The 27,219-nt window shown below is 36.2% G+C and overlaps 1 protein-coding gene across 5 annotated transcripts in view; it reads left to right on the forward strand.

Annotated features, from left to right (window-relative positions):
* Positions 1-27,219, forward strand: part of ZC2HC1B (zinc finger C2HC-type containing 1B) — a 52,167-nt gene that overhangs the window by 7,482 nt on the left and 17,466 nt on the right. For all 5 annotated transcript variants that reach the window (XR_003126246.3, XR_003126245.3, XR_007412463.1 and 2 more), the window contains 4 exons: positions 2,481-2,542; positions 5,663-5,782; positions 6,302-6,440; positions 25,417-25,556. Coding sequence is in view for 2 of the 5 variants with exons in the window: in XM_025422477.3 (XP_025278262.1) it covers positions 2,481-2,542; positions 5,663-5,782; positions 6,302-6,440; positions 25,417-25,556 (461 nt within the window). In the remaining 3 variants the exon portion in view is untranslated. The remainder of the gene's footprint in view (positions 1-2,480; positions 2,543-5,662; positions 5,783-6,301; positions 6,441-25,416; positions 25,557-27,219) is intronic.

A 27,219-nucleotide genomic window follows, 5' to 3' on the forward strand; every position in this document is an offset into this window, starting at 1 on the left:
GCCCAGGGCGTGATCCTGGAGACCCAGGATCGAATCCCACGTCAGGCTCCCAGTGCATGGAGCCTGCTTCTCCGTCTGCCTATGTCTCTGCCTCTCTCTCTCTCTCTGTGTGTGTGTGTGACTATCGTAGATTTAAAAAAAAAAAAATCACTGATTTAAATCAGAGGGTATTTATCCTTCAGAGGCTTCCATTTATTTTGCAGGTTAGTACCAACATACCTATATTTATGGTGATGGTTGAATACATAGTCTTACTACTTGTAGAGTTAGAGACTCAAGTTTGAGTCTCCGTGTTACCACTTACTACCTGTGGTGTTTGAGAAGTCCCCTAACTTTGAACCTTTATTTTCTTACCTGTTAAAAAAATAATAATGCCAACTCAGGAGTAAATGGGATTATATATAGGAAAAGTGTTTGGGAAACAGGAAAACACTATAAATGTTACAGTACTCTATAAAAATAAAAATCATCATTAGTGGTTTAGGAAAAGCAGATTTATTATTTGAATACCTTATATTTTTTAACTAGTAAATATGTCCTTGCTGAAAAAAAAAATAATGTAAGACTCAGTTTTACAGACTTAGAAGGCCAAAAGAAGGGAGAGGAAGAGTAATATTTCTGTATGCTGTAATGGATGACCTGTGTTGTAAATACAATACCATCTGGCAGATGTGAGAAGAAATCATTTAAATCAACAATGTCTGAAAAAAAAAAAAATCAACAATGTCTGTAATGAGCTACCATCTGATTTCTGTTAATCAGTCCTTCCTTTTTCAAACCGTCTCCTCTTGGTTTCCATGACCCTGTTCTCTCCTGTTTCTCCTCCTGGCTTATCATCCTCATCTTCTTGGCCCTTAAATACGGAGTTCCCTAGGGATCATCCCTGTACTTCTCTTTCCATGACCTCTTCCCTGGCAATATCATGCCTTTACATCACTCTCCAAACAAAGCCTACATCTGTGTCTCTAGCCCTGACCTCCCTCATTTCCATCCTGCTGGCTGGATGACTCTCTCAAACTCAGTATTTCCAAAGCTGAGGTAATTTTTCTTACTAAGATGGCCCTTCTTTTCAAATTCTGTTTCTGTCCACAGCCCGACCCTCTTCTCAGTCCCTCTGCACTGTTCTCTCTTTGCCACCTCCTCAATCCCTGCACATCTAGTCATGTTGTCAATTCTTTGAGCAGTGTCTCCTCTTCCCTCTCTTTCCATTTCAGGCCTGCACCTTCAGCTTTGTAAATGAAATCTCATCTCCCCTCCCCACAACCATCCATTCAACCTTCCACAGCTCTCTTCAGATTCTCCCTACTCAGGATCCCTGATTGCTCCTCGGACCGGCTTTTCTAATCTATATACTCGACTCCAGAGGAGCTTCAAGTAATGAGGCGAAACCTTTACAGAATTCCACAATGTTTTCCTTTTCCTGTGACACTTACCTAACTTCATTTAATGTACACTCTCCTTTTCTCTGCTGGACCCGTTTTGTGGTTTCTCTCAATATTTCCACAGAGTTGCATGTAGCAGATATTTATAGAATGAAGGATTGGTCCTATGGTGGAAACTCAACTAGTGTTTGGCCCACACATTCAATAAGTATTGAGCACTTTAATTACTAGGGTCAGGTACTTTGAGACATGGGGCACATGTGGGTTCAGTCTCAGCCTTTTTTTTTTTTTATTGACTTTATTCTTCATTTAACTTTTAAAAACACTATAGTTGAATATTAAAAACAAAAGCAAGTAGTGACCATATTGTGATTACAGTCTTTCACTCATTCAAGACTGTATGTAAAATACCGGCAGTGAGTGTTACTCATTGACCTCATTAAGAGATCTGACCAAATAGCCCTTCTTAGGATAGGACACTCATCCTTACATGCTTCTGCATTGTAATGGTGCCATCTTTCCTGATTTGGATAGAAGTCCCAATAATACTTCATGGTCCATTTCATCAGTATCTTATACTCCCTTCCTCTCAGGAGGTGTTTGTTTGTTTGTTTTTCCAACAAAAAGCATTTATTGAGAGAGAGCCACTCTCAGGAAAGTTTAAGTTTGATGATTAGGTGACTCTTTTCATATATCCTGTGATAAATTCCCATGCCTTCATCTAGCACACACATAGACCTTACATTCTAGTAGGAATCCTAAAAATGTTACCATTAGATAATTTACAATTTTATACTAAAGTATTAACTTTGTACTTCTATCTAAAGCAAAGCCATTAGGCACTTAGTTTAGGAATATATTAAAGAATTGTACTCTGGTTGCCTGAAGGACATGCAATTTACCTGTTTAGTGATTTGAGAAGTCTATATTAGAAGAGGAAGATGGGTAAGTTTATGAAATATCTTACTAAGAGAAGGAAGTTGGTGAGGAGGGAAAAAGGAGTGAGGAGATCAAGCTATCGAGGTCCCCTCCAGTTAGTCATTTCTCAGGCAGGCAGTTCCACGAAACTAACATAATGTGCTTTTGGATCTTATACAGATGGCAATCAGGAGTTACTTCCCTGTGAAGTCTGTGGAAGACGCTTTGCAGCAGATGTTCTGGTAAACATAAAGACATTTTGTAGATGTGTTTTGTTGGAGTTAAATGAACTGTCAAGTCAGTGAGGAGGCTGCAGCGGCAAAGATTAAAGACAGATGTGGAGGGAAAGCAAGAGAAGAGAGGTCCATAACCTATGGCTGGCAGGCCCAGAGGACACCAAGGCACAAAGATACCACCCCATTCAAAAGGGAGCTTAGTTAAACATGGTACTCTTACAAAAAGGATGCCAGATGAAAGTGTTTTGGCACAGCTAATTGTCTCTTGAGAGGTTTTGGCTCTTTTGCCTTTTCTATAAGCATCAAAAATTCAAATTTTAAGGCCAAAGCACCAGGGAAATTAGCTAGTCAAGAGGAATGAACATTGAATTTGGAGCATCTGGAAACTTGGCTTTTAGCCTCAAATTTGTCACTAATTCTGACAAGTCCTTTAACCTCCCTCTGTTTCCTGCTTTGCCACGTATAAAGACAGAACCTTTCAATTTCAGGGACTTTATGTAATTTGAACAAAATGGATGTAAGGCCTGTTCCAAGATCTAATTGTTCATCAGATTCAAACTAACTGCATGTCAAGTCCTCTGAATGATACCTATAAAGTGGAATAAAAGCTTAATTTATTTCAAAGTTAGGGAATCAGGTATGAGATTCCAATATTCTAAAGAGTCCCAAGAAAAATGATAATAATAATAAAAAAAAAACTTAAGGTGATAATGCAACTCTGAGTTTGAACATTTTAATCAAGGAGACATAACCAAACTTAAAGGATTTGGACTATACACCTGACTGCATTTGGGGTGAAAGACTATACAATGAGCTTGTAAGTTTTCTTTCTCTGGGGAATTTTAAAAATGAAATATCTGTTGTAATTAACTGCAGCTAGAGCTTCCTGAATTTAGAAGCAGGAGCTAATAGGCCTGTTGTGGCCCAGGAATCCACCAGTGTGCTGCTTTTGCCAAACTAGGCCTGCACCCCATAAGAAGGAATTCGAGACCTAGAAGATACCATTCATTTGAAGTGAGATTACTAAATGTCAAGTATGTCTTGGGTCTTCTTGGGTTTTACTTCTAGGCCTATCTCCAGGCTACAAAGAGCATTTGATCAAATGATAGGATACCTCTCTCTAATTTAAAATGATATGGCTTGGGGCACCTGGGTGGCTCTGTCAGTTGAGTGTCGGACTCTTTTGATTTCAGCTCAAGTCATGATCTCAGGGTCACAGGACGGAACCCAGTGTCGGGCTCTGCACTCAGGAGGGAGTCTGCTAAAGATTTTCTCCCCCTTCTTCTCCCACTGCCCTTCCCCTCCTCTGTCTTTCTCTTTCTCTCCATAAAATAAATAAACCTTTAAAAATAAAATATCTGTTCTTTGCTGCTGTGGACCATGGGCTGCTTGGGTCAGTGAAAGATCTCAAGATGGCTGGGCAAGAACTTGCTCTAAAAGCCATTGACTGGGTAGCTTTTGGGGAAATCATACCCCAAAACCAGAAGGCCATTGCTAGCTCCCTACAGTACAATCCTGGAATGAGATGCGTACCTCCATGTTGGCTACTCTCCCTGAGAAACCACCTACTATCGACTGGGCTGACTACAAGGCCTGTTTGGTGAAGTTTGGCTTGTAGATTACTTTGAGAAGTTTAATGCCCTGAAGGTTCCCATGCCAGAGAATAAATATACAGTCTGGGTGGATGCTGAGGAAAAAGAAGAGGTGAAAAGTTGTGCTGAGTGTTTGTCTCTCTCAAAAGCCAGGATTGAGGAATATGAAAAAGAGCTGGAGAACATGAACATAATGCCTTACTGGCCTCACAAGCCATGGAAAATTTATAAACTTGAGTTGAGGAGAAAGCTCTGTCCCTCATATCATAAATGCTGGACATTAAAAATAATGATATGGGAGAAAAATAAAATAAAATAAAATAAAATAAAACAAAATAAAATAAAATAACAAAACAAAATAAATAAAATAAATAAATGATAGGCCTTGTTTGTAACCAGTACAGAGATTTTTATAGAGCCTTGTATTTTGTTGGATGAAAGAATTGTGTGTTAACTATTATGAGTTACCTGCCCACCAAGGAAGAGGACATCTAGTTGGAAGTTGTTGGCATAATCCTATGATGTTGCTGTCACAGACTTTGTAAGGGTGGTACACAGGCTGCATGTTGGCCTCCTTGTCTTATGTACTAGAAATTCTGAGTACTTAAAGAACTTCTTGGCTGGAGTGAAGAAAGTTTTCCCTGCTGATCGTCTGTTAAATGTTAAATATTGTAACATTTTAAAACTTAATATTAAATACTCAGATTTGCTCTGAAATAAATGACTTCATGGATGTGAAATGTTTGGATAAATTAAAGGAAAATCTCTTCATAATGTAAATGGAATTGGTGTACCCTTCATTTATTTGCATGGTTGTCCCAGTTGTCTTTTGCAGATGTTTTCAAATATTTCTTTGAAACCTCCCCACTCCTTGAGGAAGTTAAGTAGTTTAATTTGCTGTATGTAGAAAAGTGACTCCGTTAAATTCAATTTTGAAATTGCCAAGTGGTAAGAAGAGTTTCCCTGAGAAGGTTCCACTGGTAGGAACAAAGTTTCCCCCTGCTGTATGCAAAGGGCTGTTTCAAAAGGATGGTAAAACAATGTTAGGATTGTTGGGACTCAGATTCCCTCCTAGGTTACTGGATGACTTGCTCATGGAATTTGGGAATCTGTGGAGGCAGGAAACCAAACAGAAGATATAACCGGGAAAACTTTCCTTGGCTTCCATGAGTACCTAGCTCAGTATCAGAAATATTTATTTCAATTTAAACTAGAAAGTTTGCCTTTTCAACAGTATTGAATGCCTGGAGCTGCTCACACAGCCCAAATGGTAGAATTCAATATATAAAACCAAATTTGAAGTAAGTCTCTGTAGCTGCGAAGGCCTCTTCTTGACCTTACCCTCACTCAATATCTAGTGATGTGTAACATGGGTGGAGAGAGCCAGATGGATTTGCTCTGCTGTGATTTGAGAGTTGGAGAATGAACTTGGCTCTGAAGGTGAACCCTGTCACTCCAGTGGGGGCTGCCTCAGTACAAACCTTGTGACTATACATGTTAAAAATTTTAATCCCCACTGGTTTTTTTTTTCTAGGAAAGGCATGGACCAATATGTAGGAAACTCTTCAACAAAAAACGCAAACCTTTCAATTCCCTGAAACAAAGATTACAGGGCACTGACATCCCCATTGTGAAAAAAGCTCCTCAGTCCAAGGTACTATCAATATCTGGCTTATTGTTCTTGATTACATCCTTAAGTACATTAAATCCTCTTTTTGGCTCTCTGGCTTCATTTTTGCTTGATAGTGCAGTATAATGTCATGTAAGTATAATCCACCTTTACTGTTTTCTTTTTAATCATGCTCACTTAGATTTCGAAATGTATTTCAGATACTTTCCAGATGTGGCAAAAAAGAATCTCGTTTATGTTTTCATTAGTGTAGCGTTAAATCTAGCAATTAACTTGGAAGAGAGTCCCTTTTAATCTTACATTTAAGTCATTCCTTAAAATTTTGTAGTTTGTTTTTGATTGTTATTTTGTGTTTTCCCTCACTATTGTGACTTGCAAATTTTATTACTGTATTTCCCAAACTTCTTTTTTGTACTTTTGAAAACAAGTTCTCTTTTCCCTCCAAATGTCAGTCTGATTTTCTGTAAATTTAAATCTCAGCTTAAAATTGCAATGGAGAGATGTATAGTCTAAGTTAGTATATGTTGGTTTTGCTTTTTATAGCCTCAATCTATGAGAAGATCTAATTGGAGACAACAACATGAAGACCTCATTAATGCCATCCGATCGGCAAAGCAGTGTACACTAGCCATTAAAGAAGGCCGACCTCTCCCCCCTCCACCTCCTCCATCTGTCAACCCAGGTGTGTGGCTAGTTTGGTTTGCTTTTGGCATTTTACTCTTAACCAGTTGTGCCTGATTTGGGGCCAGATAATCCTGACTTGCTTCCTCCTATACATTCTAAAATAAATGATAGCAATTAAATTATATAAAACTACTTATATTGAATATATCTTATCCTAATTTCTTTTTAATTCTGCATAAAGAGTCTGTGTTTCCTTCCAACTCACATGAGAACACCACTGTACCCAGTGTCATGGCACTACATAACTCCAGGGGATGCCATTTACATCATGGTCAATGAGAATGGGGCTATGCAGGGCAGTTCTACAATAGCTTCACAATGCCAGATACCCATAGCTCTGGGTTGTTTTGGGGTGGGGGTGGGGGGGTTGTTCTGAGATAAAATCCCACGATACAAAATTTACCATTTTAGCCATTTTAAGTTGTGCAATTTCATGGCCTAAAGGTTTTTTGCCAGAAACTTTATTTTGAAAGTTTTCAAGTTTACAGAAAAAAAAAATAAATTTACAGAATTTACAGAAAAATTACAAATTTTCAGGAAAAAAGTGATCACTCACACCTTCCACTGAAATTTGAGTTGTTGACATTGTCATATTTTCTGTCTTTTTATTTTTGGAGTGGGGGCAGAACTATTTAAAACTAAATTTCAAACATCACAACACTTTACCCTTAACTATGTCAGTATGCATTTCTTAAGCATGAGTGCATTTCCTTGCATAACATATAGACTCATATTTTCCCAGTTATCTTAAGAATGTCTTTTAAAGCTCTCTCCTTGCCCCCTAGTCACAATCTAGGATTCAGTCAAGGTTCATGCATTTTTATTGTTGTCTCTTTTCTTTAATCTTGCACAACACCCCTATTGGGCCAATTATCTTTGAGAATATCTCTTTTGCTAGATATGTCTGGTTTTTGGCCCAAGTTAATGCTTAACTTTTTCCTCTATCCTGTTTTTTTTTTTTTCTTTCTTTTTTTTTTTTTTTTTTTTGTAAACTGGAAATTAGGGGTAGAGGCTCTATTAGATTAATAATATTAATCCCTACCAGATATAAGATTCTCAACTATTTTCTCCCATTCTGTGGACTGTCTTGTCACTTTCTTGATGGTATCCTTTGATGCAGAAAAATTTTTAATTTTGAAGAAGTCCAGTTTATTTTACTTTTGTTACCTTGATCTTGATGTTAAATCCAAAAATTCATTGCAAAATCCATGTCATGAAGCCTTTCCCATATGCTTTCTTCTAAGAGTTTCATAGTTTTGGCTCTTACAGTTTTGTCTTTGATCCAGGTGGAACTAATTCTCTATGTAGTATAAGGTAAGATCTCAACTACATTGGAAGTTGGATATCTAGTTTTATATGTGGATATCTAGTTTTCTCAGCACTGTTTGTCAAAAAGACTTGAATGATCTTGACACTATTATTGAAAGCCAGTTGACCATATATGATAAGATTTACTTCTGGGTTGTCTGTTCTAGGCTGTTTTTCTAGATGTCTTGTCCTTATGCCAGTACCACCCTGTTTAAATTACTCTAGTAAACTTGTAGTACGTTTTGAAAGTTCTCCAAGATTTGTTTTGGTAATTAGGGGACCTTTGAGATTTCATATGAATTTTCAGGGTGAGTTTTTTTTTTTCTATTTCTGAAAATGCCATTAGAATTTTGATAGGGTTTACACTTAATCTGTGTATAGCCTTGGGTAGTGTTGTCATCTTAACAATAATGTTTTCCAGTCTATGAACATAGGAAGTCTTTTAATTTGCTTCTCTTTGATTTCTGCCATCAATATTTTATTGAATAGATGTAGGAATATACAAGTTTTTTTTACCACCTTGGTTAGATTTATTCCTAAGTATTTTATTCTTTTTGATGTTATTGTAAATGGAATTGTTAACCTTGTTTTCAGATTGTTCATTGCTAGTGTATAGAAATATGACTGATTTTTGTGTAATAATTTTGTATCCTGCAACTTTATTGAATTTTGTTAGCTCTAACAACTGTTTTTTGGTGTGAAATTTTTAGGGTCTTCTACATATACAATTATGTCATTTCTGAACAGATACAATTTTTTTCTTCCTCTCCAATTTGCCTATTATTTCTTTTTCATGTCTAAATCCTCTTGCTAGAACTTCCAATACTATATTGAATAGCAGTGATGAAAGCAGACATTCTTGTCTTGTTTTCCATTGAGTAAATATTATCTGAGGGTTATAATTGGCTATTCAAAGCATAAATAATAGCATATTATGAGAATTATGTGGAAAGTGAAATGTATGAAAACACTACAACAAAGTTAGGTAAGGAAAAGGAACATATATTGTTGAAAGGTTTCTGTACATTATACACAAATAAGTTTGTACTTATCACACATGAATACATATAGTATTGTTTGAAGGTAGAGTTTTATATCTTAAAGATGCCTATTATAAACTCTAGAGTAAACACATAAAAATATTGACATGTAGCTAATAAGACAATAAGTGGAATTGAGATAAAATGGGAAAAAAATTTAATCTAAGGGAAGACAGGAGAAGGGGAAAAAAACAAAGAAAAGATGGGATAAAGACAAATAGCAATATGGTAAACTTAAACCTAACTATATGGACAGTTGCATATAAATGACCTAAACCCTTCAGATAAAAGGCAGATTATCAAACTAAATTTATTATTTAGTTTAGCAAGGTCCAATTATATGCTTTCCACAAGAAACACACTTTAAATGTGAAGACAAATAAGTGTGCCAGGGAGGTGACAAAATAAGGAGGTAATGCAGGTAGGTCCAAAGAGGTCACCCCTCACTAGCAGATGGCTGATCCTGTGTTAGCAGGGCTGCTGCCTCAAAGAAACACACACCAGGATTGCCAGATCTAATTTCTCAAAGGATAGCAAAAACTGCAGATTTCCTGATTTATAAATATCAGAAACTCAGTATTTTAGAAACTTTAGGTTTGAATCTGAGGTTGGAACTCAGGCAATGGTTTTCCTTGGTGAGGTGGGAATGACCAGGAATGGACATGAGGAGTATTGCTAGGAATGTTCTGTGTCTTGATCTGGGCTGGTTACATAGATGTGTACAGCTTGTGAATATTTCGTGGAGACATACACTTATGATTTGTCTTTTGTCCTGGATAAAAAGGTAAAAGAAGAAATAAACACTAGCAGTGTCAAAACAACTATAGGCTGACATGTTAAAAACATAGGGAAAGATATATGTGCGAACAATCATAAAAATGGAGTGACTAATATTAGTATCAGGCAAACATCAATGCTATTTAACAGGGTAAAGATTAAAAATAACATTCATCAAGAACTATCAGTCTTAAATGTTTATGTGCCTAGTAACAGAGACTTAAAGACCATGAGACAAAAACTGACAAAAACTGGAAGAAGTAGAAAGTTCAAATTATATTTGGACATTTTATCATTTTCTATTAGTATAGCTGGTAAAATAAGCAGCAGGAGAATCAGTAGGGATATAGAAAAGTTTGAACAACAATATCAACCAGTTTGACCTAGTTGATACCTATTGCTATAATGTGACATGCAGCAACAGCAGAATATAATTCTTTTTAAGTACGCATGGAGTATTTGTCCAAGGAAGACCATGTTCAGGACCACAAAGTGAGTCTCAATAAATATAAAAAGGATTGAAATCATACAGATTATGTTACTTGACACAGTAGAATTAAGTCAGAAATTAATGATGAAAACATATCTAGAAAATTTCCTAATATTTGGATTTTATCAACTCATTTCTTTTTTTTTAAGATGTTTTATTTATTCATGAGAGACACAGAGAAAGAGAGGCAGAGACACAGGCAGAGGGAGAAGCAGGCTCCATGGAGGGAGCCCCATGTGGGACTCGATCTGGGGACTCCAGGATCACACCCCGGGCTGCAGGCGGCGCTAAACTGCTGCGCCACCGGGGCTGCCCTATCAACTCATTTCTTTTTTTTTTTTCTTTCTTTTTTTTAATCAACTCATTTCTAAATAATGGATGGATTTAAGAAAAAATCATAAAAGATATCAGAAAAAATTTTGAACTGAATGGTCATGAAAACATCAAAATTTGTGGGATTCAGCTAAAACAGTGTCTAGAGGGAGATTTATAGTTTTAAATGCTTATATTAGAAAAGAAGAAAGGTTTAAACCAATTACTTTATTCTTACTCTTTAAAAAGTTAGATGAACAAATTAAACCTAAATTAAGTTGAAGAAAATAGTGAATGTAGTTCACCATATTAACAAAATATTTTTAAGAGCAGATGATCATCCCAGTAGATACAGGAAAAGGCTGTGAAAAAATGCAATACCCATACATGTTTAAAACAAAACAAAACAAAACAAAAACTCCTAGAAAGGTAGAAATAGAAGGGAACACCTCAGTAAAAGATATCTTTCAACAACCTACACTTAACATTACACTTGGTGTAAAACTGGGCACGTTTCCACTGAGATCATGAAAAAAAATAAAATTCAAGGATGTCCTTTCTGACCACTCCTGTTCAACACTGTACTGGAGATAGAGTACCCAGTGTGGGATCCCTGGGTGGCTCAGTGGTTTAATGCCTGCCTTCGGCCCAGGGCATAATCCTGGAGTCCCAGGATCGAGTTCCACATCAGGCTCCCTGCGTAGAGCCTGCTTCTCCCTCTGCCTGTGTCTCTGCCTCTCTGTTTCTCTGTTTCTCATGAATTAAAAAAAAAAAAAAAAGAGTACCCAGTGTAATAAGGAAATAAGGAAATAAATTATCAGAGCAGAAGAAGCAAAACTATCTTTATTCACAGACAACATAATCATGAATGAATAAATAGAAAATCTTAGTAAACTGTAAGAAATCTACTCAAATTAAAAATTTATTTAAAATGTTTTCAGGATATAAAGTCAAGGGGTGCCTGTGTGGCTCAGTCAATTAAGCATCCAACTCTTGATTTTGGCTCAGGTCATGATCTCAGGGTTGTGAGATCAAACCCCTGTCAGGTTCTGCAATGAGTATGGAGCCTGCTTAAGATTCTTTCTCCCTCTCCCTCTGCGCACCTACCCGCCCACCCCCCCTCCGCTCGTGTGCACTCTTCTCTCTCTCAAAAAACAAGGATGTAAAGTCAATGTACACAAGTAAATTTTATTTCTATATACTAGCATAAACAATTGAAAAATTGTTCTTAAATTAAAAAATACAATTTACAATTATGAAAACACATTAAATACTTAGGTATATCTTTAACAAAACATGTGTAAGACTTGAAAAATGAAAACTACAAAACATTGTAGTTAGACAAATTAAAGAGAGGACCCCAAAAAATGGAGAGGTTTACCATTTTCAAGATTTGGAGGAATCCATATTATGTTGTCATGTCAGTTCTTCCCAAATTTTGGGATTTCCCAAAATCCCTGCAAGTTTTCTTTGCCAAATAAGAATTCATCAGTTGATTCTAAAATTATATGGAAATTCAAATGATCTGGAATAGCCAAGATAGTTTTGAAAAAAAGGAAAAAAGCAGAGGACTTATACTACCTGTTATCAACACTTACTATGATGTTACAGTAATAAAATACTTTGATATTGGCATATCAGTTGAGCAGAAAAGAGACTAGATATAGACCTCCCACTCGTGTATGGGTGATTGATTTTTGTAGATCTCCCACGTATGTGTGGGTGATTTTTGACAAAGGGAAAGGATAATCTTATTAACAAATACAGCAGGGGCAGCCCAGGTGGCTCAGTGGTTTAGCACCGCATTCAGCCCAGGGCCTGATCCTGCAGACCAGGGATTGAGTCCCACGTTGGGCTCCCTGCATGGAGCCTGCTTCTCCCTCTGCCTCTCTCTCTCTCTCTCATAAATAAATAAAATCTTAAAAAACAAAAAACAAATGCAACAGAGGCAACTAAACATCAGTTTGGAACAAATGAGCTGTGATCCTTATATAAAAATTGACAACAAAAATTAATTTGCAATGGAACGTTAACCTAATATAAGTACTTCAACTCTAAGATTTCTAGAAAAAACAAAAATCTTTGATATGAGTCAACAAAGATTTCTTAAACAAGAAGCAAAATGTTCTAATTCTAATGATTTTTAAAAAGGAAATTGATAAATTGGGCTTCACTAAAGCTAAAAATTTTAGTTTTGATAGACACCTTAGGAGAGTGCAAAGGCAAGCCACAGTCTGGGAGAAAATATTTATAATACATATCTGACAAAGGACTCATACCAAGAATATACAAAGAACTCTTACAACTCAATAATAAGACAACCCAATAAGAAAAAGGAAGAGAGGGCGGCTGGGTGGCTCAGTGGTTGAGGGTCTGCCTTTGGCTCAGGTTGTGATCCCAGGGTCCTGGGATCGAATCCTGAATCAGGGAGCTTGCTACTCCTTTTCTGCCTGTGTCTCTGCCTCTCTCTCTCTCTCTGTCTCTCATGAATAAATAAATAAAACCTTTAAGAAAAAAGGCAAGAGATATATTTGGACACATCACAAAATAATAGCCAATAAGCACTTAAGATATTCAGCATCGTTTTTATCAGAGAAATGTGAATTACAACCATGATGAGATACCACCACATACCCACTTGAATAGCTAAAATTAAAGACTGACAATACATATGATAGCTAGGATGTAGAACAGCTGGAAGTTTCATATACTGCTGATGGGGGTGTAAAATAGTACAACTACTTTGCACTGGTATTTTCTTAAGGTAAACATATACTTATTTATAGAGCAATTCTATACCTAGGTATTTATGTGAAAAACTGGTAACATGTCCTTAGAAAAGACTTATATGTTAATATTCATAACAATGTTATAGCATAAACTGAAAAAATAGTCATCAACAAGTGAATGTATAAGCAAAACAGAATAATATTTCACAGTGAAGAAAGCGCTACCATACATGCAACAATATGGCTATTCCATTATATGAAATTATAAAACAGGTATTTTTAGTGACAGGAAAAAGAGTTTTGATTGATTGAGGTTAGGTTTGGGGGAATATTGACTGAAAAGAAACTTTTGAGGGTGATGAAACTGTCCTATGTTTTAGTTGGAGTGGTTGCACAAATGTTACATTAATCAAAACTCATTGGCCTGTGTGCTTAAATGGTTGGATCTTCCTGCATGTAAATTATTTCTCAAAGTTTATTTTAAAAAGTAAAACACCAGAACCAATCCCCAAAGCCACAGTGGACTCATACTATAAAATAATCTGAAAAATAAATAATCTGAACTTCTATACCAGAAAATAATCTTTAAAAATATAACTTTATTTTTAATTATGTACAGGTGACATACAATACTATATTAGTTTCTGGGGCACAATGTTAGTGATTCGACATTTATATGCATTACAAAGTGCTCACCATGTTAAGTATAGTTACCATCTGTCACCATACAAATTTATTACAGTATCATTAATTGTATTCCCTATGCTATACTTTTCATCCCCGTGAGTGACTTGCTTATTTACCTACTTACTTTTAAGTTTTGAGAGGAAGATGAAAATATTTAGTACTGAAGGAAGGTGCACAAGAATGTGAAATATAAGATTATATCGGCTGGGGTACCTGGGTGACTCAGTCAATTAAGCATCCGGCTTTTGGTTTCGGCTCAGATCATGATCTCATGGGTTGTGGGGTCAAGCCCCATGTCAGGCTCTGAGCTTGGCAGGGAGTCTGCTTGAAGATTCTCTTTCTCTGTCCTTACTCTCACTCGTGAGTGCCTCTCTCAGAAAGAGAGGGAAAGAAGGAAGGAAGGAAGGAAGGAAGGGAGGGAGGGAGGGAGGGAGGGAGGAAGGAAGGAAGAAAAAAAAACAGATTATATTGTCTGTAATAATTTTCCAATGTGAAAAGAGCTTTACTTTGACTATCCTTAATACAGAAGATTATTTCAATTGCTGGATGATTTTAATTTTAGAGCTCAATGTGAAAATAAAGTATATTTTAGTTGGGCCACTATAATAGTGTTGAGATTGATCATTGTGGGTGTCATTGGTCTTTCGCCCACTGACAGAGTTTGTCCTGATTTCCTGCTATTCTTGTATCGTTTTCCTTGATTAATTTAGATTTTATTTATTTATTTATTTATTTATTTATTTATTTACTTACTTACTTACTTACTTACTTACTTATTTGAGAGAGTGAGAGTGAAAGAGCACAAGCAGGGGGAGCAGCAGAAGGAGAGGTAGAAGCAGGCTCCCTGCTCAGCAGGGAGCCCGACACAGGGCTCAGTCCCAAGACAGACACTTAACCGACTGAGCCACCCAGCTGCCCTTCCTTGATTAATTTTATATGCTTTCTTCTTTTTAATTTGAGGAAGCAGAAAAGCCATAGACTAGGAGGCTTTTGATAATGCTTTTGTGTTGCATTTGGTGTTTGTTTTTGTTTTGTTCTCTAATGAGAAGAAAATGACAGATTCCCTTTTTTTTTTTTTTAATTCAGAAAGTATCTTTTTGGAGAGATGACCTTCTTTCTTTATCCTTTATTTAGGATTATTGTTTAAGATTCATCCTTTATTGAAATGATGCCTTACTTATTTTGTAACTGGAAGTTTGTACCTCTTAATATCTTTCACCTGTTTTGCCCATCCTCACACACACACACCCCCAATTGACAACCACCAGTTTGCTTTCTGTATTTATAAATTTGTTTCTGTTTTTTGTTTATCCACACATAAGTGAAATCACATGCTATTTATCTTTCTCAGACTTTCTCAGACTGTTTCACTTAACATAATACCCTATTTAGGTCCATCCATGTTGTTGCAAATGGCAAGATTTCATTGTTTTTTTTTTTTATGTTTGAGTAATATTCCACTGTATATGTATACCATATCTTCTTTATCCACTTGTCAGTAGACATTTATGTTGCTTCCATATCTTGGGTATTATATCTTGGTTATTATAAATAGTGCTGGCAGTAAACACAGGGGTCCATATATATTTTTGAATTAGTGTTTTCATTTCTTTGAGTAAATGTCCAGAAATGGAATTACTGGATTATATGGTACTTATATTTTTTATTTTTTGAGGAACCTCCATAGTGTTTTCCACAGTGGCTGCACCAATTTCTATTCCACTAACAGTGCATGAGGGTTACCTTTCTACTCATCCTTACCAACACTTGTCATTTCCTGTCTTTTATTCTAGCCATCCTGACAAGTGTAAAGTATCATCTCATTGTGGTTTTGATTTGCATTTCCCTGATGATTGGTAGTGTTGAACATCTTTTCATGTGTGCCTGAAGACTTTTCGTATGTCTTCTTTGGAAAAATGTCAGTTCAGGTCCTCTGCCCATTTTTTGATTGGATTTTTTTGGTGTTGAGTTGTATGAGTTCTTTATATATTTTGGATATTAACTCCTTATCAGACATATCATTTGTAAATATCTTTCTCAGTAGGTTGCATTTTTCTTTTGTTGATGGTTTCTTTCACTGTGCAAAAGTAGTCCCAGTTTATTTTGATGTAGTCCAGTTTATTTTTGCTTTTGTTGCCCTAAGCAGACAGATTCAAAAAAATATAGTGACTTCTATGTCCAAAAGTTTATTGCCTATATTTTCTTTTAGGAGTTTTATGATTTTGGGTCTTACATTTAGATTTTTAATCCATTTTGAGCTTTTATTTTTGTATATGGTGTAAAAAAATGGGCCTAGTTTCATTCTTTTCATATATCTGCCCAGTTTTCCCAATACCGTTTATTGAAGAGATTGTCTTTTCCTTATTGGATATTTTTGCCTTCTTTGTCATTGATTCACTATATAAATTTTTTTTTCTGGACTCTGTTCTGTTCCTTTGATCTATGTGTCTGTTTTTGTGCTGGAACTATACTGTTTTGATTACTATAGCTTTGCACTATAATTTGAAATCTGCTATTGAAATCTCCAACTTTATTCTTCTTTCTCAAAATTTCTTTGGCTATTCAGGGTCTTTTTTTTTTTTTTTTTAGATTTTATTTATTTATTCATGAAAGACACACAGAGAGAGAAAGGCAGAGACGTAGGCAGAGGGAGAAGTAGGCTCTAGGCAGGGAGCCTGATGTGGGACTGGATCCTGAGATCACGGATCACACCCTGAGCCAGGGGCAGGTGCTCAACTGCTGAGCCACCCAGGCATCCTTATTCAGGGTCATAAGTGGTTTCATCGACATTCCAAGATTATTTGTTCTAGTTTTGTGAAAAATGCTATTGGTATTTTGATAGGGATTACATTGAATCTGTAGATTGGTTTGGATGTTAAAGTATGGACTTTAACAGTATTAATTCTTTCAGTCTGTGAGTGTGGTGTATCTTTCCATTTATTTGTGTTGTTTTCAATTTATTTAATCAGTATTTTATAGTTTTCAGAGCATAGGTCTTTCACTTTCTTGGTTAAATTTATTCTTATTTACTTTATTCTTTTTGATGCAATTGGTTTTTTTGTTGTTGTTGCTTTTACAGATTTATTTATTTATTTGAGAGAGAGAGAGAGAGAGAGAGAGAGAGAACACACAGGGAGTGGAGGAGGGCTAGAAGGAGAGGGAGAGAAAGTCCCAAGCAGGTTCCTCACTGAGTATGGAGCCCAATGCAGGGCTCAATCTCACAACCCTGAGATAATGGCCCAAGGTGAAACCAAGAGTTCGATGCTTACCTGACTATGCCACCTAGGCATTCCTCTTTTTGATGCAATTGAAAATGGGATTGTTTTCTTAATTTCTCTGTTAGGTCATTATTAGTGTATAGAAATGCAACAGATTCCTGTATGTTAATTTTGTATCCTGAAACTTTACTCAATTAATATACTAGTTCTAATAGTTTTTTGTTGGAATCTTAAGGTTTTCTAGACATATAGTATCATGTCACTGCAAATAGTGAATTTTATTTCCTCCTTACCAAGTTAGATGCCTTTTATTTCTTTCTGTTTTCTATGGCGAGGACTTCTAGTACTATGTTGAAGAAAAATTCTAAGAGTAGACATCCTTGTCTTCTTCCTGGTTTAAGGGGAAAAGCTTTCAGCCTTTCATCATTGAGTCTGATATTAGCTTTGTGCTTGTCAGATAGCATTTATTATGTTGAGGTACATTCCTTTTATACCCACTCTGTTGAGAGTTTTCGTTATGAATGGATGTTGAATTTTGTCAAATGCTTTTTCTGCATCTATTAAAATGATTATATTATTTTTTGAAATGATTATACTATTATTATCCCCCTCCTTTTTTTTTAAGTAGGCCCTACACCCAGCATGGAATCCAATGTGGGTCTTGAACTCATGACTGATGGAGACCTGAGCTGAGATCAAGAGCCACACTTAACTGACTGAGCCAGCCAGGCATCCTATCCTTCATTTTATTTTAGTGTGTTATATCACATTGATTGATTTGTAGATATTGAACTATCCTTGCACCCCAGGAATAAGTCCTGCTTCATCATGATATATGATTTTTTAAATTTAATTTTTATTTATCTTATTTTTATTAATTTTTATTTATTTAATTTATTTTTATTGATGTACAGTTAACATACAATGTTATATTAGTTTCAGGTGTACAGCATATAGGTTCAAGAATTCTATACATTACTCATTGCTTACCATAGTAAGTGTAGTCACCATCTGTCACCATACAAAATTATTGGTGTTATTGACTATTCTCTGTGCTGTATTTCTCATCTCTCTGACTTATTTATTTTAATGTGAATTTGAATTTGAATTTGGTTTGCTAATATTTTGTTGAAGATTTTTGCATCTATGTTCATCAGAGATATTGGCCTGTAATTTTTTTTTTTTTTTTTTTTTTTGTAGTGTCTGTTTGGTTTTTGGTATCAGGGTAATGCTAGCTCATAGAATGAATTTGGAAGTATGCCTTCCTCTTTAATATTTTTGAATGGTTTGAGAAAGATAGATATTAAATCTTCTTTAAATGTTTAGTAGAATTTACATGCTAATCCATCTCCTGGACTTTTATTTGTTTGGAGTTTTTGGATTACTGATTCAATTTCATTACTAGTAAATGGTCTGTTCAGATTTTCTGTATCTTCCTGACTCAGTCTTGGAAGATTTCATGCTTCTAGGAATTTATTCATTTCTTTTATGTTGTCCAGTTTGTTGGACTATAGTTTTTCATAGTAGTCCCTTATAATTCTTTGCATTTCTGTATTATTGATTATATTTTCTCCTCTTTCATTTCTGATTTTATTTATTTGAGTTCCCTTTTTTCCTTGATGAGTCTGGCTAAAGATTTATCAGTTTTGTTTATCCTTCCAAAGAATCAGCTCTTAATTTCATTGATCTTATCTTTTGCTTTTTTAGTCTTTATTTTATTTATTTCTGCTCTGATTTTTATTATTTCCTTCTACTAACTTTGGGCTTTGTTCTTTTTGTCATTTCTTTAGGTATAGAGTTAGATAATTTATTTGATATTTTTCTTGCTTCTTGAGATAAAACTGTATTGCTCTTAACTTTCTTCTTTGAGCTACTTTTGTTCTGTCTCAGGGATTTTGAAACATTATATTTTCAAATTCATTTGTTTTGATGTTTTTTTTTATTTCCTTTTTGATTTCTTTGTTCACTCTTTGGTTGTTTAGTAGCATGTTGTTTAGCCTGTAAGTATGTTTTTTTTTTTTTCAAAATTTTTTCTTGTAATTAATTTCTGGTTTAATACTGTTGTGATTGGAAAGATGATTTATATGATTTTGGTCTCATTAAATTTGTTGGAACTTGTTTTGTGGCCTAACATGTGATCTCTTTTGGAAAATGTTATGTGGGCACTTGAAAAGAATATATTTTCTGCTATTTTGGGATGAAATATCCTGTATCTATCTGTTAAGTCCTCTGGTCTGATATATCATTTAAAGCTATTGATTCCTTATTGATTTCCTGTCTGGATTATCTATCCATTGATGTAAGGGAAGTATTAAAGTCCCCTACAAATATTGTATTACTGTCATCTTCTCTCTACCTGTCTATTATAAGTGCTCGTATGTTTAGTACATAGTTATTTATGACTGTTATATCCTCCTGTTGGATTGATCCTTTAATCACTATGTAATGCCCTTCTGTGTCTCTAATTTCAATCTTTGTTTTAAAGCCATTTTGTTTGATATTAAGTATTGCTACTCCCACTTTTTTTTCTATTCACATGAAATATCTTTTTCCATTGCTTCATTTCAGTCTCTTTGTGTCTTTAGGTCTGAAGTGAATCTCTTACAGGCAGCATATAGGTGGGTTTTGTTTTTGTATCCATTCAGTCACTGTATGTCTTTTGATTGGAGTACTTAATCCATTTCTTTTTTTTTAAGATTTATTTATTTTAGAGAAAGTCCAATGCTTAACTGACTGTGCCACCTAGGTGCCCTCTTTTTAAAAATATTTATTTATTCATTTTAAAAAGAGAGATCGTGGGTGGAGAGGGGGAAGGAACAGGAAAAGAGAATCCCAAGCAGACTCCTCACTGAGCACAGAGCCTAACATGAGGCTTGATCCCATGACCCTGAGATCACTACCTGAGCCAAAACCAAGAGTCAAACACCCAACCAACTGTGCCACCCAGGCTCCCTTGAGCACTTTAGTTCATTTACATTTAAAGTAATTAACAGATACATACTTACCGCCATTTTGTTCGTTATTTTTTGGTTGTTTTTGTACTTCTCTGTTATTTTCTTCTTTTACTCTCTTGTCAATTTGATGACTTTCTTGAATGTTATGCTTGGATTCCTTTTTCCTTATTTTTTGGGTATCTATTAGAGGTTTTTGGTTTGTGGTTACATTAAGGTTCATATATAACATCCTCAGTATATAGCAGTCTTGTTAAATTGATAGTCTCTTATGTTTGAACTCATTCTAAAAGTACTACATTTTTACTCCCCTTCTCCATGATTTATGTCTTTTTATTTTGTGTATCCCTTAACTAATTGTTGTAGATATAACTGATTTTACTACTTTTGTGTCTTAATTTTCATACTAGCTTTGTAAGTGATTGACCTTTACTATATGTTTTCTTTAACCAGTAAAACTGTTTCTTTCATAATTTTCTTACCTCTGGTTATGGGTTTTTATTTTCCACTTAAATGAATCCCTTTAACATTTTTTGTAAGGCTGGTTTAGTGGTAATGAACTCTAACTTTTGTTAGAGTGGGCTCTATGTGGGCTGCTTGTGCTTTCTTGTGACTGGGCCATAACTGGGAAACTGTTTATCAGTCCTTCAATTCTGAATGATCACCTTGTCAGGTAGAATATTCTTAGTTGTAGGTGATTTCCTTTCAGCCCTTTAAATATAGATCATGCTACTCCTTTTTAGCCTTCAAAGTTTCTATGGGACACCTGGGTGGCTCAGCAGTTTAGTGCCTGCCTCCGGCCCAGGGCATGATCCAGAGTCCCAGGATCGAGTCCCATGTTGGGCTCCCTGCATGGAACCTGCTTCTCCCTCTGCCTGTGTCTCTGCCTCTCTCTCTCTCTCTCTGTCTCATGAATAAATAAATAAAATCTTAAAAAAAAAAGTTTCTGCCAAAAAAAAAATGACCAGATGGCCTTATGTGGGGATTGCCTTGAATGTAACTAGTTGCTTTTCTCTTCCTGCTCTTAAGAATCTTTATCTGTGATTTTTGACATTTTAGTTATGTGTCTTAGTAGAATTCTTTCTTTGGGTTCATTTTATTTGGAACTCTGTTTGATTCTTGGCCCTGGATGTCTGTTTCCTTCCCCAGGTTGGGAAAGTTTTTAGCTATTATTTTTTCAAATAAATTTTCTGCCTTTTTCTCCTGCTCTCCTCATTCTGGGACCCCTATGATACAAATGTTAATATGCTTGACGTTGTCCCCAGAGGTACCTTAACCTATCCTCATTGTTAAAAATTATTTTTTATTGTTACTATTCAATTTGGATTTCTACTACCCTGTCTTGCAGATCGCTGATCCATTCTTCTGCATCCTCTAATCTATGTTGATTCCCTAGTGCATTTTCCATTGTTATTGTATTCTTCAGCTCTGATTGGTTCTTATATTTTCTGTCTTTGTTGAGGTTATCATTGACTTCATTCATTCTTCTCTCAAGTCCAGTGAGCATCTTTATTACCATTGCTTTAAACCCTTTATCAGGTAGATTGCTTATCTCCATTTTATTTAGCTGTTTTTTGTTGTTTGTTTAGGTTTTCTTTCATTCTTTGGCTGGGAACATATTTCTCTCTTTTTTTATTATTCTCTGTTTGTTTCAATGTACTTGGTAGATCAGTTATGTTTCCTGATCTTGAAGGTAATGGCCTTATGTAGAACATATCCTATGGTACCGAGTATTGCAATCCCACCCTGGTCACCAGAACCAGGAGCTCCAGGAGTGTGCTCTATGTGGGCTGCTTGTGCTTTCTTGTTGTGACTGGGCCATAATTGCTGTGAGTGCACTGGTGGGTGGGGCTGGCCCTTGGCATAGCTGGCTGAGAGGCCTGGCTGCAGCTGCTGTGGGTGTGCTAGTGGGTGGGATTAGCTCCCAGCGCAGCTGGCTGAGAGGCCTGGCCACAACTGTTGTGGGCATTCTAGTGTGCCAGAAAATAATGTTAATAATTGCTTCACTTTTGCTGGGTGCTAATGAAAAAGTAGCTTAAAATAATATAAAAGTAGAAAGATCTGTGGCTGTGATTTTGATAAAACTTTGGCAATAAACCTTATACAACAAAAAAATCTTTTATGAGCAATACTTCCTTTTAATAGCAGAAGCTACAGAGTTGATATCTACTTTATAGTTCTTGAGTCAAACAAATGAAACTATGTCAGCTGTCCCGATGTGTGGATTTCTCTAATTTCCACATTGGATTTAAAATGTGGGGATTATTGTTTCCTTAAAATAAATAATTCCCTCTGTAAGACTTCATCAAGTGTACAATTTTTTTGCCCTTACATTCTTATATTAAAATATAGCTTTATAACTAAATTCTTCCCCTGTGCCCTTATTATAATCTTATGTATCAAACAAAATGACTATCTAAAATAGCATATTTTCATTACTGCTCCATTAGTTAGATTGTGTGGGGATTTTATATTACTCCATATATTCTCAGGCTTAAATACTAGAAAATTTATACAGACATAACTGGGGTGATATATAATGTGGCCTATTATGCATGAGTTTGCAGGTCATTTCCTTTTTTTCTCAGCATGGTTCCTTACTTCATGACTCAGTTTTTGTGACATGCATTTATTTACTCTAATTCCTACTGACTTAAGTAAGTATGCCAATCATTCAACTTTCTAGGATGTTGGGATACTTTATAAGAATAATATAGAATATTTGTAATTGAGATTCTCAGTGAGGCCTGGGACATTTGGTCCCCATTTCACAGGCTACATAGACATGGGTACTTGACAAAATGCTTGTGTTTAAAATGATCCTTGTGTTTCTAGTTTAATGTTTTTGAGGTCTGGCCACCTTCCCCACTGTCATCATAAGAATCCATTTGTAGTCAGAATCATTGTGCATTGAAATAAATAGCACATAGTGATGTTTATGACACCATTATTGATAGGGGAAGAGGTGACTCAGATTGAGATGAAGGTAGAACATACAACTCAGTTATGCAGTGTTCAGATTATCATTGCAAAAAAAATTTTTTTTGAAGTTTCCTCTGCCCCTTTAAGTCTGGGCTTCATGTCCCTCTTCTGGGCTCCTGGAGGACCTAGTGCTTTCTCCTTTTAAAGCTTATATCATGAGTCGTAATTGTTTGCTTCTTCGCCTAGCCTTCTAGTTGTCTCTGAGATTTCTGTTGGCAGGGAAATACAGTTCAGCTTTGTTGTCTCCATAGTGGCCAAACACACAGAACGGTGGCAATGAATCAATGAACGAACAGGTGGAGTGAGGAAGCCATGCAGTCACTGCTATAATCATTGTCTTTGCACATTAACCCTGAGTGTGTTTAAGGGTAGCAGCATTTCTGATATGAGCCTTGACTCTCAGCTGGTAGAACTGAAGAAACCACCAAACCAAGAGCGGAGCTGTAGATTGTTTTCTACATTATTGTAAATGAGTTCTGCACAATAATGGCACTTTCGATTTTACTTTTATAAGCAGTTTCATTCCTGTTTGGTAGTTGGAAACACAATCTTTCTGGGTCTATTTCCTCAGAGTAATAGGATGTTCTACCCACCTACTATACTGAACCCTAGTGTGGATTATCTAAGTTAACTTTCACAGCAGCCTGGTGAAATAGGTGATATGTAGGGACTGGGGAAATTGAAGCTTAGGGTGATTAAGTAACTTGCTGAAGTTCATACATACAGCAAGTGAAGAGCTCAGGCTCAAAACCAGTCAGGCAGGCTGTAGGGCCTTCATCATTTCCCAATGCTGTCCTATTTTATTTTTGTTCAAGGAATTTATCACCATAGGAAAACTTTGTTTCTGTATTAGAACGTTTAGTCTTTGATTGCAGAGACCTTGTACCCCCAAGTATAAACCAGTGCCTGCATGTAATAGGTGTTCAATCTTAATAGAATTAAGATTAATTCTATATATATATTCTTAATATATATATTAAGTACTGCCTTCCAGAATGTGAAATAAAAGATTAGGCTAAGTGCTCATTTTTTACTATATTCCAATTTCTTACATATTCCAATTGTTAATTCTATGAATATTCATTTTAGGAAATGATTTGTTCAAACAGAAAACTCAAATTGTTTAAAAAGATACCTTCAAAAAACTCTTAATCTTGAAGACATCACTGCTTCAAATATTCATCCACACATGTAGGAATTTTGACCCAATTCTATATATATATTCTTAATATATATATTAAGTACTGCCTTCCAGAATGTGAAATAAGATTAGGCTAAGTGCTCATTTTTTACTATATTCCAATTTCTTACATATTCCAATTGTTAATTCTATGAATATTCATTTTAGGAAATGATTTGTTCAAACAGAAAACTCAAATTGTTTAAAAAGATACCTTCAAAAAACTCTTAATCTTGAAGATAACACTGCTTCAAATATTCATCCACACATGTAGGAATTTTGACCCTACACTAACCTAAACTTCCATACAGAGTCTGAGGATGGTGCTGTCTCAGATCTTTCCTGCAGGGAGGAAATGTTACTCTCTTATGTTGCTTATATCCACTTTGTCATCCCTTAAAGGTACCTAAGACAAAACAAAATGAAAATACATCTCACACTCCTGCTTACTTTACAGGGGTAGGCTCCAAACTGGCTTTGCTGTGAGCATCTCTTCATTCTAAAATGACCGTGGATCTTTCGTATTTATTTCTCTCACTGTATAGCAATTGCAAATTTGAGAACCAAACGGAGACCAGTGGGTATTCCACAGAAGCACTGGTGGTCTAGTACCCACAGAGCTGCTTGGGAGGTTCTAACCCTGGAAGCTGAACCTGTTTAATCACCTTTTCCCTTTTACTTCACCTCCTCCCTGAACTTATTATTTGCCTCCTTACTTAGGAGTTCAGTGAAAAGAATCAACCCCTGCAGAAGCAGTATGTTTTTCTGCCAGTGACACTGGCTTCAAATCCCATCCCCCAGACTCATAAATTTGCAACATCTTTCTCCCTCCACAGAGAAGGAGAGTAGCTCCGTAAGTTCTGTGTGACCTGTCCTACTCGGTACCACAGCTGGGCCTCTGAGTCTTCTGGGTCCCTCAGTATCATCAATATTAACATTCTTTGGTTCTAGGACTCCTTTTTTACATAAGAAGTCACTGTATCATTTAATTGGGAAGTTTCCTAAGTATAATGAATCTATTTTCTAAAAAATATATCAAGTAAACATTTTAAGGGTATACTCTTAATTGAAATAAGTGTACAGACAGAAAAATGTCCCCCGTGCTATGTCCTTTCTTTGAGCCCTTGCATACCTTCCCCTCTGGCCTCTGGCATATGCTTTCTCAAACCAGAGCCTGGGACTTTGTTCTTTTATGTTGGAGCAGAGTTCATATCCCATTTATTTCATATAAAATGAAATAGTTCATTCCAGAGGTTTTTTTGAAATGTGCATTGCCTCCTGTTGTTATTTTTGCATTTAGATTATATTCAATGTCCATATTGCATGAGGAGGTTTAATGAAACTGCAGCCAACCGACATATTAACTTCTGCAAGGATCAGTCTTCTCGCCGAGTCTTTGATCCAGCCCAAACAGCAGGCAAATTGGCATCCAGAGTGCAGGTAAGTATCTCTCCCCAAGTGTTGGCTCTGTGCCTTCGTGTGCTCGGGGCAAGCAGGTAGAATTTGCTAAGGAAACTAAGTTCTGCATCCCAAGAAATGTAAAGATCAAGATAGATGAGCATTGTCACTCACCCTCATGAAAGCTGACTTCTTTTGAGGATGCTTTGTAGCTAACAGCACCTTTGGGTGTTGTAGAAAAGATATTTCTACAGTGTTTGAAGGTTCTTAGGATGAAGCCTTGAATATGTAAATAGTGTTTCTATGGTATTGTGGTAAAACTCTGTCTTATACAATGGTAGTTATCAGCCTTAACCATCCAGGAAAGCATTGCAAACTTGAAGTGAAGCTGCCTGAGTGGGGAAGGTATCACAAGGAAGACTGTTCTATAGGTCGTGGGTTTTGCTCTATAATAGAAGAGGGGTCTGTAGCCTTTTATTTAAACCCACAGAGTCAGCAAGTTAAAGTAAATGAATGGAAGCAACTGTTATAAATAGGTACAGATAAGTAAAATGACAATCTGACCAGGAAGACAGTAGATTTATGAAAATAGAACTGGAGTCCAGCAAACAGTTCATAAACATCAGAGGTCCCAGGGATATAACTTACAGTATACTGCCAAAGCTGTTAGTTTCAAAACATGGCTCAGTCACCAAGGAAAGATTAACTTGGTCTGAATACTTGAGGGTATGAAACATATTTAGAAAGATTTCCATGAAATCCAGTATGTAATAGGGGTGGGAGCCTCTCCAACAGTAGCATATCCCACGAACTGTGGACGCTAAGTTCTATCTTCACATACATTCGGTAACTGCTGCTCTGTCCCAGACATGATGGGTGCTGATTGATCAGCATTTGTAACTCAGCAAAAGAGAAAGACTTGGAAATGGGGCAGTGGGAAGCTGTGGTAGTTGACATGTACAGAGCACTATGGAAGAAGAGGACATTGTGAGCCTTTGAAGGCTTCACAGAGGAGCAGCATTTCCCCCTTGAGTATCAGATAGGTTCACCGGCCTAGAGTGGGAATTAGGGAGGACATTATACACAAAATGTCCAGTTGTGGCCTGAGGAGCTCACCATGTGGGGCTAAAACATGGAGTGTCTGTGGGATGTGATGGAGATGATGGTCCTTTCTTCTTGGTAGGATAGGCACCATAATTTGTGGTGTATATGATTGCTTTGGGCTTGAATTCAACCGAATTTTGGAAGTTTTCTAAGTAAACCTCTACCTATATCTTTTAAAGCAGTAAAGGATACATTACATTTCTTCAAATGATTCTAATGAGTCCACAAAGTAAGTCAACATTAGTGTAGCCAAAGAGAGCCCAGGGAAGCAGCAAACGGAAGTGCTTATTATTCCTGACGAAGGCCAGCTGGCCATCCTGAGTGTAACCAGTGACTTGGCCCTGTTCCTCTCCTTGTTTTCCAGAACTAAGTGGTGATGGGGAACACAGAAGAAAAATTAGTTGCTTTCTGAGGAAATTCACTGTAGCCTGTATCTGAACAGCAGTACTTGTTTCTCTTATGCCAGCTTCACCAGCTTCACCACTCAGGCTCTGGCTAATACTGAGACTTATTCAGAGTGGAAAAAAAAGGGAGAGGTTGTTTTACTTCTGAAGGGCTGTTAATAACACAGCTGAAATGTGTCTCTATGTTAAACATAATC

The sequence above is a fragment of the Canis lupus genome, chromosome 1, assembly GCF_003254725.2.
Source record: "Canis lupus dingo isolate Sandy chromosome 1, ASM325472v2, whole genome shotgun sequence".
NCBI classification, from domain to species: domain Eukaryota; kingdom Metazoa; phylum Chordata; class Mammalia; order Carnivora; family Canidae; genus Canis; species Canis lupus.